The sequence below is a fragment of the Thermobia domestica genome, chromosome 11, assembly GCF_964235325.1.
Source record: "Thermobia domestica chromosome 11, izTheDome1.hap1.1, whole genome shotgun sequence".
NCBI classification, from domain to species: Eukaryota; Metazoa; Arthropoda; class Insecta; order Zygentoma; family Lepismatidae; genus Thermobia; species Thermobia domestica.
The window spans coordinates 57,933,361-57,948,455 of NC_137464.1; the positions used below are offsets into that span (position 1 = coordinate 57,933,361).

Below are 15,095 nucleotides of genomic sequence, written 5' to 3' on the forward strand. Positions count from 1 at the left end.
TGATTTGTGTAGTTGTTCTTCCAATAAAATAATAAAAGAAACGTAAAAAGCTGCACTATTAGCGCTGCATTCTAAAAGCAGCAAGTAATTTAATTTTAATTTACAAAATTAAAACCATATTTCTTTTTATATATATATATATATGTGTACTTGTTCTATCGAATCGTCATTATTTCCAGTACATTTTTATAAAATACATAATAATTGTAGTTTTCCAACACAAATATCTGCTCTAAGATGTTGATTATACAAAATTCCAATATTGAAATTATGATTTACGACTGTTAAACACAGTAAAATCAAAGCATTTCTTCTTATTTTATGTTACAAAATAATCTTCATAAGGAACTTTTATGTAGTTATTTCATTGCATAGGCAGGCCTATATGTGAAGGAATAGTGCAATTTTCTGTTTTTCAAATAATTGATAAATTCACAAAGGTTTGTTTTCGATTTCTTGTTAAATTTTAAATATTGGAATGGGATATTTGTTCTCTACGAACTCGATATGTGTTCGCACTTCACACACACACATACACATACACACAACACACACACGCGCACGAGAGAGAGAGAGAGAGAGAAACACTGTCTAAATTTTTACTTCCCAACTTGAAATATTAGAAAATTTTCTAGTGTTCGAAAGCTAATTGGAAAATTATAATTTGTTACTATCTAATTTTCCTCTACAGGAAGTGAATTGTATATCTTTATGTGCAGCTAAATATAGTGGAAAATATTCCACCTAACATCATAATATCCAAAACTGTCTGGCTTATGAAAGTTTTTCCACTTGTTTGTACATCGCAATGAAAATTTTCCGATCCATGAAAATTCCTTTCACTTGTTTATACAGAGCAATAAAACTTTCCGATTTACAAAAAGTTTCACTTTTTGCTTCAAAATGAAAGTTTTTCGACTCATAAAAAGTTTTTCAATTTTTCCATAGAAGACAGAAAATGTTTCGATTCATGAAAAATTGTTTCACTTGTTCCTACATAGTACTGAAAATTGTCTGGTCCATGAAAATTTTCAGATTCTTTAAACGATCTTTCACTTTTTAAGAATTTGTTTAGAACGGAAAATTTTCCTGAAAAATATAGAAGAAAATTTTCCAGGCTAAACAACGATGTACGAATAAGTGCAGTATGTTTTTATGAATCGGAAAATTTTCATCACTGACTAGAAGGACAGAAATTGGAGTAGAAAGCGCGAGAAACCGTTGCATGTTACTGCGCATGAGCAAATGCAAACAGCTGACTGTCATTCGTGCGTCGCTGCAGATATCAATTACGTGTCATAAATATCTGAAAAAGTATGCACCTAAAAAAAGTACCTCGAACATGAAAGATATATGTCCCAAGTAACGATATAGAAACAAATGACTATCACAGTGCAAAACTGAGCCCGGTATATAAATGCTAAATTTGTGGTACATAGTTGCAAATATCAATTAGGTGTAACAAGCACGTAAAACTTTAGGTAGTTGAAGTACATACTTAGCACATGAATACCATATGTACCAACTGTCGGGGACCTAAAAAGTAGCTGGGACACGTAAATGCCATGTGCCTAGCACATCTTGTGCTGTTAGGGAAGTTACTTTATTACAGTTATCTTCCTCAAAACGTACAGTAGAATAGTTTCTACATGAAACTTTAGTGCAACGCTTTGATTTAAAATTTTGGTAGTTGCACAGGTGTGTCCTGGAGGTCCAGGCACCCTCCCGAAATCCTGAATTATCTGTTAGTTTTGCCTAATTTTAGGGCAACTTTATAATTTTTATTACCATTTATTATTATTATTATTATTATTATTATTATTATTATTATTATTATTATTATTATTATTATTATCATTATTATTATTATTATTATTATTATTATTATTATTATTATTATTATTATTATTATTATTACTGAAAATTTAAGATCTCAATATTACGTCTTATTGCAATGTAAATAAGCATACTGAACTTGATAGGAAAAGAAAAAGAAAGGATAAGAGATACTTTCGAGGAATTAGTAAATGAAGTCTCTGAGTTTTACGTCCCACAGTTATGCCGGTTAGGCTAAAGGAGACGGTCGAGGGATTAGTGTCTGGAAGGAAACAAGCGGGGAGAAAGAAGGTGTCAGCTCCTGGTCAATATTAATATCGAAACTTCGGACGCCTAAACAGAAATTAAGTAGGAGTTGTCTTCACCACGATACATATTAACACGCTTTCTTTGGATAAATGACTTTGGATTATGTATGCGTTATATTGATATTTGAACAAAATATACATACCAATATAAAAAAGAATAATTCCTATTTACAAATTTTGGTTGAATGGATATATAGAACATGTTGGAAATGGCGAACGAAAATATTATTATTTCTAGCCGTAGGAGTAATAGTGGAAGGTGTTCGGAATAATAGCTCGGAAACTATCGTTTCAGACACATTTATGACTCATACTAGGCCCTAAGCATGACCCTTAGGGGTCGTATTCATGAATTGTGTGCTAAACACGTTACGTTTTCACATAATACGAATCAAGGATGTAGATAGACATGTGACGTCATTTTGCTAGTATTTCCCCTGTGAAGAAAGCAGTCTCCACTGTAACTTGTAAGACCGAAAGAAATTGAGTATTTTTCATTTTATTACACATCAGAAGTATGGATATTGTAGTTGATAAAAACAACTCACTGCAGCCAGAATCGAACCCGGAATTACGAAACGAATGCTCACGCCACTACGCTAAGACTGCTTAGGTAAGAAAAAGTCAAAAAACACTCGTTTATGAAACAAATTGCTCTAATCCGTCGACCGTTTAGCCTAACCGGCATAACCTTGGAACGTAAAATTCAAAGACTTCATTTACTAATTTCTCGAAAGTATCTCTTATCCTTTCTTTTTCTTTTCCTATCAACTTCAGTATGCTTATTTAGATTGCAATAGGACGTAATATTGAGGTCTTAAATTTTCAGTAATAATAATAATAATAATAATAATAATAATAATAATAATAATAATAATAATAATAATAATAATAATAATAATAATAATGGTATTAAAATTTTTAAAGTTGCCCTAAAATTAGGCAAAACTAACAGATAATTCAGGATTTCGGGAGGGTGCCTGGACCTCCAGGACACACCTGTGCAACTACCAAAATTTTAAACCAAAGCGTTGCACTAAAGTTTCATGTAGAAACTATTCTACTGTACGTTTTGAGGAAGATAACTGTAAAAAATAACTTAATATCACTGAACTGTAGGGCATATGATAAACTAACTTTTAGGATATGCAGAAGTAAATATCTAATCTTTGCCACAAAGGTATCTACACAGACCATAATAAATTGAATGAGCTCCGAAATAGAAAGTAACAAAATAGCGTATAAGATTCAATTTACAAAGCAATTGTTACTTAAAGAATGGACATACACTATTTCGAGAATCGAGATAAAACGATTAATGTTTACGATACTTTTCGACTCGTTTCGCTTTCCATGTCCAAAGCGAGACGATAATTTGAGTTAGCCTTGTCCAGTCTTGAATGTAAAATGTTAACTCTCGTCTCAATTTTGTTTCTTTTGTTTGAGAAACGAGAAGAGAAATTCCTCTTCTCATGGGCAACATTAAGCAAAACCGAAATAATCTTGCCAAATTTTACATTTTTGATTGTAATGTTATGCCCTGAGTTATAATAAGCTCCTAAATTTTAATGTTCTATAAGATAATAACAGTTATTATAAGTTTATTATTATTATTATTATTATTATTATTATTATTATTATTATTATTATTATTATTATTATTATTATTATTATTATTATTATTATTCCTGAAGATTTGATAGTTCAAGTATTGAAACATTTGAGTATTAAAATATGAGAAAAAAATAAAACGTGTGTTATCGCCGATCAATAGCTATCAAAAAATCTAAAGTAAAAATAGTGCTAGCCGTTCGTGGATCCGATTCGATTCGACTACCTTCATATTACTGGTCGAACGCCTTGACCAGTTAACCACGATTATTAGGCAGCAATTGATTTGTCTTTAGTTTGTTTACGAGTATAATACACGCACCGTATTTGATTCAAAATAAAGGAGTTTTTTATTTTGTTTTTAAAAAATCTGTAATGTTGATAATTCAGTGAATACTGTGATATAATGCCCTCCGAGTTTTCAATTATATATTCCTGTGTTTTGCCAATCAATCTGACTATTAACAAGCTACTGTTTTGAGCGAGCAGAAAATGCTCTTTATTTAGGCAAGCAGGAGTAAGTAACGCTTAAGGTGAGTGGTTAGCTGTGTAGTTTTCTAACCCGGTAACCCGTGTTCGATTCCCGCCTTCTCCGTTTACACTTTTTAAAATGTTTCATTTACAAGGCTGAGCTCCAGTTGGATGCTGCGAAATGAAAGATAATCTCCAGCGGAAAAATTCAGTGATGATGTAATCCTAAAAATAAAGGAAGGAAAATGAATGGAGAAAACGAGTTACAGAGTTAATTCTATTAATGGTTCTATATTTGATATTAACCGTTAATTTCGTGCATTTTTAAATTGTTGTTTATTGACACTATATTCTCCCCTTTTTTCTTTGTGTCTCAATGTGTAAAATATCACAAATATTAAACAAATCACGAACCCTCAGTTATATTTGCAACCTAAGGAGAAATACGCTTAGTACGGGTAAATTCTCCAACTCGTTTAAGTTTTATCGAATTTTGCAATTTTAATATTTACAAATAAATTACTGCATAACAATATTTAGAATTTTCAAAAGTCATTTAACGAATAATGAAATCAACAATTTCTTCTTTCGAAGTAGAATTACGTATCAATCAGTAGTGCCGGAACCTAGGAGCTCAGGTCCTGTTAGACCCCCAAAATTTTCATTGGGTTCTTCCCCGGAAATGATCCATCCATATTTTTAATTGATTTGCATGTAGGATTACTGTTAATAGTTTCAAAACTCAGCGCAACGCTTTGAGTTTGTTAAAAAAATAACCTACCATATATACCGCATAATCTATCTGTATATTATTTGATACGCGGATATGTATATTTATTTTAACTAAGTATACTTGTTTATATAATCCTCATTTGAGTTATTTATAAGATTTACTAAGTCCCCCGACTATTATCTTCTCATCAGCGCCTCTGATATCCGCATATTTTTTCAAGTAGCTGTGTATATTTTTACGCGTGTATCATACAAACAAGTACTGTGAGTACAAGTATCCAGAGACTCCATTTTGTCATTTCGTCAGCCAGCGTTTCGCTCCATTTCTGCACGAAAACTCTCTTTACGATTTCGGGGGGCGCGGTGGCTCAGTGGTAGAGCGCTCACCTCTGTTGCTTGGGGTCCCGGGTTCGATCACAGCCCCCGCCAAGTGAACTTTGTGGTGGACAAACACTGCGCTCGTGGATTTTCTCGGGGTTCTCTCGTTTCCTCCCACTTTCTTCATTCCACCATTTCACTCATCTCTCATCATCACCGTCTCCTTCAGCCTAACCGGCATAACCGTGGGACGTTAAACTTAAAGATTTCAATTCATTTTCTCTTTACGATTTGTGCTTTTCACAGTTGGGGACAACTTCACGCTGCTGTGCTAGATACTACCAGGCGTAATTAATCTTCGGGCAGGCGTTAGTTTGGTTGCATATCTCACGGATCTTGTGCCTCAAGAATTTCTGTGGCCTGCTGTACAAACTTCCTACTGCTACCTTTCAGGTGGCGAATGTTCATTATTTCGAGTTACGTTTTAGCGCATATTTTATAGTCTATATTTTGATTTTTAAGTGCCTTTCTTTTGCATATTTTTAATTTTTAACAACCAATGTCTAGGGCAGCGTTTCCCAACCGGTGTGCCGCGGCACACTGGTGCACCGTAAATGGGCCGCTGGTATGCCGCGAGGAAATCGAAACAAAATGATTAATCCTATAGCAATCAAATTGCAAAACGCAGGGAAAAATGTATATTTGTATTGTACATTACTATGAGCCTCTACTAGAAATTTACAATTTTAAGTTTCATACCGTGTTACTTTTCTGTACATTTCTAATATTGAAAAAAGTATTTGTTATTGTTATGACCATTATTGCTTCTTTATTGTTCAGACTATTCCATAACTTGAAAATTTAAAATATCATTCAATCCTTTCGACAAATTACCTACATTTGTGTTTTAAAAGTAAAAGAGATTTGTTTGTTCGTGCGTTATTTAGTGATCTTCCTTCTTAGTAAAAGGTTGGATACAGTTTTCGAAAAAGAAAGCGTAATTTAGAAAAACCTGAGTCCAATATTTCATTGCAATTGTTTTCTATTTTTAAATTAGAATGAAAAATAAGCATAATGATTTACCACAGGGAAAAACCCGGTGCTCGAGCTTTCTTCTCTGTGAGAAGAAGATCAGTAATCACAGAAAAAATACCACGGTATTTTATATTTACAAATAATAACACTTATAAGTGTGCCGCGAGAATCCAAGTTACGTAAGTAGTGTGCCGCAAGTCGAAAAAGGTTGGGAAACGCTGGTCTAGGGCGTTATTTCGAAGTTAGCCGTCCTCGTTTTCGACAAAAAGTATAATAACAACTAAGAAAATTTAAAAGTTGTCAATTTTTAGGACCGCTTTAAAAGAGTATAATAGAGTAGAGGAAGTAAGAATAAATAGGGTAGGGTAGGGTAGGGTTGGGTTAGCTTAGGTTTAGGGAAGTTTGAACCGATTTTGCTAAAATTAATAGAGTGTAATTTCCCGTCTCTGTACACCTGGAGCCATGTTCAGAATACAAATGCTCGTTACGTTCCCACAATCCAACCATGCGGTAACCTTGCGCGAAGTTGATCCCTCCGCTTGTCAAATAGTTCCATGTTTAAAACTGCTTATAAAGAAAAATAAATACAACTTTCCTTCTCCTTACATATTATCAAGCACACAAACGAGCAAATAATCTATTTCTTCCAGGTAAATTTTCAAAAGTTTGCTAGATACGGACGACCAACTTTGGAAGTTAACTCGTTTCAAGTCATAAGCTTTCAACATCAGTAGATTTAGTTGCATTTTAACAGCTCGCTCAGGCTCAAACTCGTAACTGATAGCAAGTTACAAATAGTTCTTAATAATCTTACCATTGTAACGGATATGAAAGTGACCACTCAATTTTCAAAAGACAAAGGAGTTGAAGACTTTGGGGTAAAAACCCGTTAAGTCCAAAATGTGAAAGTGTAAAGGAGATAGCTCACAAGAGTTTCTCTTCATCCGATTTTCTTCAAACTTGGCACCTATATATTAGACCAAAAATAAATTGACACTTTTTTGTTTCTTCCGTAAAATAAGTTAAGGGGAGCAAAGGGCACCTTTTTTTTAAAAAAAATGGTCCCCTTGTTTAAAAGGGCCACTTTAAAGAAACGAAACTCTAGCGATGCAAAGATGATTTCAAAGTAGGAAATACGAGTTTTGTTGTTTTTGCGAGAAAAGGGTTGCAGGAGCAATATCCCCTTCGAAATGACGAAAGACCCCGCACAATCCTTACGGAAATTGGATTTCGGTGGTATTGCTTAAAACTGTGATATATTGTAGATATGGTGTAAGTTTCAATGGGCACAACGACAAATCACTGACCGTTTGGCCACTACAGGGCCACATTTTCGAAAACAGCCGAAAATAGTAATATTCTGAACTTCGGTTAAAAAAAATGACTGAAACCGTGATATGTATGTTGTACATATTGTGATCCTGAGAAAAAGTTTTAATGTGCATAACCACCAATACTTATAGTTTGGCCACTCCAGGTTCACTTTTTTGAAAGCAGCCGAATATAGCGACATTCTGAATTTCGGTAAAAAAAAAAAAAAAAAAAAATGACTGAAACCGTGATATGTTGTAGAGATTGTTATCTCGGGAAAAAGTCTTAAAGGGCATAACCACCAATCACTGAGCGTTTGGCCACTACACGGCCACTTTTAAGAAAATCAGAAGGTAACGTTATTCTGAACTTCTGGGAAATTGCTTGCAACCGTGATATGTTGTAGATTTTGTGATCCAGAGAAACAGCCTGAATTTGCACAACCATCCAGCTCTGACCGTTTGGCCACCACAGGGCTACTTTTTTTTTTATAATAAAATTGCTGAAGGTAACAGTATTCTGGATTTCGATGGAATTACCTGAAACCGTGATATGTTGTAGATATTGTAATCCTGGAAAAAGCCTCAAAAGGCGCAGCTACCAATCAATGACCGTTTGGCCACTACAGGGCCACTTTAAAAAAAAACAGAAATTAACGGTATTTTGGATTTCGGTGGAATCACTTGAAACTATGACATGTTGTAGATATTCTGATCCTGAGAAAAAGTGTCAAGAGGCACAGCCACCAATCAGTGACCATTTGGCAACTACGGGGCCACATATTTTAAAACAGCAGAAGGTAAGGATACTCTGGAACTTTGGTAGAATTGTATGAAACCCTGAAAAGCCCTATCCCACAACCCGGAAAAGTGATGGGGAGAGTAGCGACCAATGTCATTTAAACATAGACAACATTCAGATGTTCATCTTGCGGGACAAATGAAAACCCTAGAAAGCCCTAGACAAATTTTCTCAAGTTCACGACACCTACGATAACTCACAGTTTAAGTCATTTACACCGAAATCCAGATTACCGTTACCTTCAGCTATTTTTCTTTAAATGGTCGTGTAGTGGTCAAAAGGTCAGTGATGCTATGGTCGTGCAAATTGAGACTTTTTCTCAGGATCACAACAACATATCACGGTTTCAAACAATTGCACCGAAATCCAGAACAACGTTAGCTTCTTTTAAAAAAAAAAAAAAATGGCCGTGTAGTGGCCAAACGGTCATTAGTTGATGGCTGCGCCTGTTGAGATTTTTTTTAAGGTTTACAATATCTACAACATATCACTGTTTCAAGCAATTCCATCGAAATCCAGAATACCATTACCTTCAGCTTTTTTTCTTAAGTGGCCCTGTAGTGGTCAAACGATCAGTGATGCAGGTTGTGCCCATTAAGACTTTTTCTCAGGATAACAATCTCTACAACATATCACGGTTTCAGTCATTTTTTTTTTTTTACCGAAATTCAGAATATCACTATCTTCGGCTGTTTTAAAAAAAGTGACCCTGTAGTGGCCAAACGGTCATCGAGACCTTTTCTCAGAAACACCATATCTATAACATATCACGGTTTTAAACAGTTCCACCGAAATCCAATTTCCATAAGAATTATGCGCGATCGTTTCGAAGGGGGAAATGCCCCCTGAAAACTCGTATTTCCTACTTTGAAGTCATCTTTGCATCGCCAGAGTTTCGTTTCTTTAAAGTGGCCCTTTTAAACAAGGGGACCATTTTTTAAAAGGTGCCCTTTGCCCCCCTAAACTTATTTTACGGAAGAAACAAAAAAGTGTGAATTTATTTTTGGTCTAGTATAGAAGTGCCAAGTTTGAGGAAAATCGGATGATGAGAAACTCTTGTGAAGCTATCTCCTTTACACTTTCACTTTTTGGACTTAATGAGTTTTTGCCCTGAAGTCTTCAATTATCAAAGTCCACATTATTAACATACTAGACATAACTAAACATATAAGTAAATAAGTCTACTTTATCAGAATTATTGGTGCATTGACGACTGTTAAAATTATTCATAGTGATAGAATACAGTATTTGTTTTGCAAATATTTAACTAAACAAATATAGAAAGCTGCATACCTTTAACTCCATGTTGTTTCTGTTTTTTATTGTAACTCACATCACAAAATATGCATCATGAATGATTTTCTTTAAGCTATACAACGAACAAAATGATGTTTTAGAAAATTCTAGATTTTGGCAGGTACACTATTAATTTACCCCATTTTATTGCCATTATAACACGGTTTAAACGAAATACTAACGTAGACAAAATACTAGTAAAATTTTGCAACAAAATATTGTCAAAGTCATTGCAATCCCGTGAGACAGTTTTCATAACTTTTCTTCTCTTTCTTCAAGTGTTAGTTTAATTTTTCGAATGCGCAATTAATATTAGCTACTTTTCGCCCAAATACTATATATCGGAATAATGGGGCTCTATATAAAAACGTCCTGCTTGTTTACTATCTACTATAGATTTTGTCTCACAGTTTGTATCATACATCTACGATTTTAATTTTTGCACCGATATTTCCGGCACTCTTCAAACGAGAGTCTCAGAGTCTACCAATCTTCGAAAATTTTATGGATCGTAACGTATTGCAGAAATGGAACTGTTATGCCGATTCGCAAACTAAAGCATAAATAAATTTTGTTACGTTGATGGAAAGTGATACATAATAGGAACCAGGAGTTATCACAGGTTACAGGTTATTATTCCATGGGCCTTTAAATAATCAGCACACCAGGTGTAGAAAGAAACAAAGAAAGAACCATGGACTTATTGCATCATTAGTTTAACCCTACAATATGTTGCCGAACGTAGGTTTTAGTTACAAATTAACAAAGGGAATCCTTTTTCGTGCAGTCCCAGTGTAGGTAAATCATATTAATAACAAATTCACTTCTTTCACTAGGAATTTCACTTTTACTAACTTTAGAGATGAGTTTCTGAAGGAAAAAAAAAAATGCATTGCTGGGTACAGATTCACTTTAAATGGGCTTACCCGTTATGGGTACAGTGAAACCTCCCACAACGGACACTTCTATAATACGGACAGAGTTTTACGTCCCGACAAAATATATGTTCTCTTACGGAACAAAACCCTCCGTTTTATGGACACTCTCAGATACAGATTCAGACAGTCCCCCCCCCCCCCAAACGATTCAATAACTTCTTCATAAGATGCAGGAATTATTCTCGGTTCTGCGATATATTACAGGAGACTAAAAAGTTTTTTCCCCACAAGTATATCATGAGTCTAGACCTGATAAACATCAAACAGAACAGCTTCAAGCTGAACTTGAAATTTTTTTTCTACCCGCAATAAACTGCTTTCTTGTGGAAATCCTAGAAAACTTTCAATAAACAATAATATTCATGGCCAAGAATTCTATGCGAAAGATCTTCCTTTCGCAAACAAATTTAATCCTTTTTCCTTTGGGCCTTGAATCTTTCCCCGACAATTTTATAGATAACAAAACAAAACATTGTTTTACAATAACATTTTCAACAAACAATGTTTCCTCTCTTCTTCTTCTTCTTCTTCTTCTTCTTCTTCTTATTATTATTATTATTATTATTATTATTATTATTATTATTATTATTATTATTATTATTATTATTATTATTATTATTATTTTGCAAAAGCAACATTTTTCTTTTACTTATGATACTGGAACAAGTCTGGGTTGGGGTTTTCCCAGTTTCCTTTTTCACTTTCTCTAAGAGGATATTCTTTGTGATTGGGACAGGATCAATAAACATATGCACTCTCAATAACTTGCCTTTTCTTCCATTCCACCAACGAAGGTACTGCGCCAGTGCACAAACATACACACACACACACAAACACACACTCATAGGCACGCATACACATCTTTCTTCCGAATCGTACTGAGGATTCTCAGAGGACACTTACCAATGAGTTTTATTACCCTTGTAGAGGAAAAAGCATTGTTCTCCACATTTTCAATATTTAATAATAATCTTATAAAGCTATTTTTACTTTTAGTATAGGCGGTATATGAATTAATGAATTTTTTTACAGGATGATGACATGTACCAAATTTCACAAAATTAAATCCCCACGTTAAGCGGGTTTGCATATCCAGGCTCCTAACTATGAAAACATTTACGCTCACTCCAACCTCAATCATTTCACGAATTCAACCTGTCTTACGTATGTTATTAGGACATAATATCGATTGTGATTTATTCTAAAAACACTTTTATACATTGCAAGAGCTGTAACGTCCAAATATTTACTGAGAACTCATAGTCGTATCGGAATAAACAAAAGCGAGTATGGAACAGTAAACTGCTTTCACAAAAGGCAAAAGAAGACGTGCAAAGGCATACAAAACGGTCGAGTGGTTTGGGTCGATACACTAGTGCTCTCAACGGGTCGGGTCGGGTCGGGTTGAAGACCGACCGACCCGACCCGTGACCCGAATTGACTGACCCGACCCGATGACCCGACCCGACCCGACTGACCCGAACCGTGATCCGATCTGATTGACCTGACCCGATAACCCGACCCGAACTGACCCGGTTGACCCGACCCGACAACCCGACCCGAATAACCCGACCCGACAACCCGACCCGAATAACCCGACCCGACAACCCGACCCGAGCTGACCCGATTGACCCGACCCGATAACCCGACCCAAATAACCCGACCCGACAACCCGACCCGAGTAGCCTGACCCGACAACCCGACCCGAAGTGACCCTACTGACCCGACCCGACAACCCGACCCGAGTTGACCCGACCCGACCCGACCCGTAACCCGACCCGAACTGACCCGATCCGACTCGTTTGAGAGCACTATGGTCACGACACTGGGTGAACGCCAAAATGCACTCACATTGGGAAACTAGTTTTAAAAGCATAATTTTAGAAAATAAAACATAAAGCATAATTTAAAATATATAGCACAATTCTTGGAAAATTCTCTTTAACTGAAAGTTTAACATACTGTGTTAATATTTTTTAAAGCCAATATTTACAATGCAAAATCATTGAGAACAAAACAATGCAACAATGAAAAGCTTATTTTCATTTCTGTAAACTTTTCGGTGAAATCCTTTGATGTGGAGGAAAGAAAAAAGTAAAAGAAGAAATTTTTCTGCCAACAATGAATAGTATGCAAGAACTCCATACTATATTGTTACAGTGATGACGCCAGCTTTAAGTTCTTAGGGGGGCAAAGGAGGGGCAGATACATTTTCGGGGGGGCGGCTATTTGCCATACCAAAAATGACATATTTATTACGTTTGACTTATTTTACATTACATTGTGTATTTCGTTGCTGTTTTTATGTTAGATCTATATGATTATAAATTAAACTTATTTCAAATAAAATTTGTAACTAACAAATAAGTAACGTCTGCACATGAAATATTTTTCAATGAACTTTTGAAGCCTAAACATAAATTGAATTACTTTCGCGTATGCTACAAGTAACACATTCGTCTATATGCTACTATCTCTCTCTCTCTCTCTCAATATATATATATATATATATATATATATATATATATATATATATATATATATATATATATATATATATATATATATATATATATATATATATAGCCAGAGAGAGAATTTACGAGGAGCTGCTGAAAATGTCGTAGTCCAATCCAGAAGGAGTGTAGGTACTAGGTAGAAAAATGAAACCGTAGTTTAGAAAAACATATCTCTGTATGTACAACTATAAATTTTCATATTAATAATGAAATTCTTATTGTTTCTCAGGCCTCTGAAGTGATTATGTGTGCCCAAACAGATAATTTCACGAACATCCAGATCCTTACTGTTATTACATTTTTGTTCCACCAATGAAAGTCACCGAAGTAAATTAATTAGGAAATCAGTGAAACACCACGGGACTCTCCTCCGTTATATATGGTGGTGAAGAAGTAAGTGGCTTAGTATAAACGTAACAATTTCTCAACAAATTATGCTTTACATCCAGGATGATTAAAAGCAATGACTCTTTCTGGAATCATGGATGCAATTTGTGACATTATTCTTGAAAATTGCAGCATTTCAGCCAGTGGTGGATATAGCCCGGGGCAGGAGGGCCTAGGCCACCCCAGTTTTTGTGTGACAAAAATAATTTAAGCTATTATTTATATAGTTTTTAAAGTGTATAGTAAACTCACGATATATTTATTATAGTCTGAGGTCTGCACCCCGCTTTCTCAGTTTTTACCTTCTCAGCAAAACTTGTGTCAGAGATTCTGGGCATTTCTTTGGAACTCGTCGGTAGCATAATTCAGAATGGGTTGGGTATGCGCAAGTTCTCGGCATAATGGGTTCCCAAAATATATGTCAGGAGAATAAAAGGGTAACGGCATTAAGAGAAGTCTTCTTCCAATTTGACCGTAATGCTGATCAATTTCGCTGACGAATAGTAACCATAGATGAAATATGGTTGTACCACTATGATCCTGAATCGGAACAACAGTCAATGGAGTAGTAGCACTCATTTCTCCATCGCCCCAAGAAGTTCAAGACACAGAAGTAGGTTGAGAAACTGTTTGGAACATTCTTCTGGTATAAATATGGAGTGCTAGACTACCTCCTCAATGGTCAGATATTTAATCCAGAATCTATACAGTACTTACAAAACTGAAAGAAAAATTCAAAGTTCAACGCTGCGGAAAATGAAAAGAAAGGAATTCTGTTCCTTCAGGAGAATACACCTGTCCATCAAGCCCCTGCGAACATAACTGACATTGCATAATCTAGGATTTCAATGTCTAGATCATCATTCTTATTCCGCAGATTTAGCTCCGTCTAACTATTACGTGTACTTATTTCCCAAACTTAAATAACACTTGAAAGACGCCATTTTAGATCTGATAGGGGTAGTGCTACGAACAGTGATGCGAGGAAATCTAGATTTTTTTAACTTTTCTGCAAAAGCTGGAGCACTGTACAAGGTAGTATATTGACTCTCGGGGGAAGAGAAGAAGAAGTAAAACTTCACCAATCCACGTGCACTCCTTCTGGGTTGGGCTACGAATTTTTCAGGAGTTCCTAGTCAATATGGTAGACGTCACGTCAGTACTTTGAAACAAAATAGGTAAAGGAGCACTAGTATAAACCAATTACTAACTAAAGATCAGCACTCTGACAATACATTTTATTGGGAATCAATTTCATTCCATAATTTTATTATTATCATTTGCAGGAAGGGAAAACACAACTCTTTTTATCTCCTTCAAAAAATTAAGCCCTGGTAGTTGCAAACTAAGCTGTTATAAGCACATCCTCTGAATATTGGAAGCCGAGAATAATGTTTCAGAAAAAAGAAGTTTTAAATAAAACAAAATATGAAACTGAAAACTTCAAACCTGGATAAATACAAACAAGTTACGTAACTGGTTTTACCTTTCTTTTGTTTTCAATCGAAGTTGATCCAATGAGAAGAAAACAA

The 15,095-nt window shown here is 35.1% G+C and overlaps 1 protein-coding gene across 1 annotated transcript in view; it reads right to left on the bottom strand.

Moving 5' to 3' along the window:
- Window positions 1-10,000, bottom strand: part of LOC145664082 (uncharacterized) — a 40,345-nt gene extending 30,345 nt beyond the window's left edge. The window contains exon 1 of the mRNA XM_081730429.1: window positions 9,717-10,000. Within this exon, the coding sequence (XP_081586555.1) occupies window positions 9,717-9,728 (12 nt within the window). The 5' untranslated portion in view covers window positions 9,729-10,000. The remainder of the gene's footprint in view (window positions 1-9,716) is intronic.
- Window positions 10,001-15,095: the final 5,095 nt, after the last annotated feature.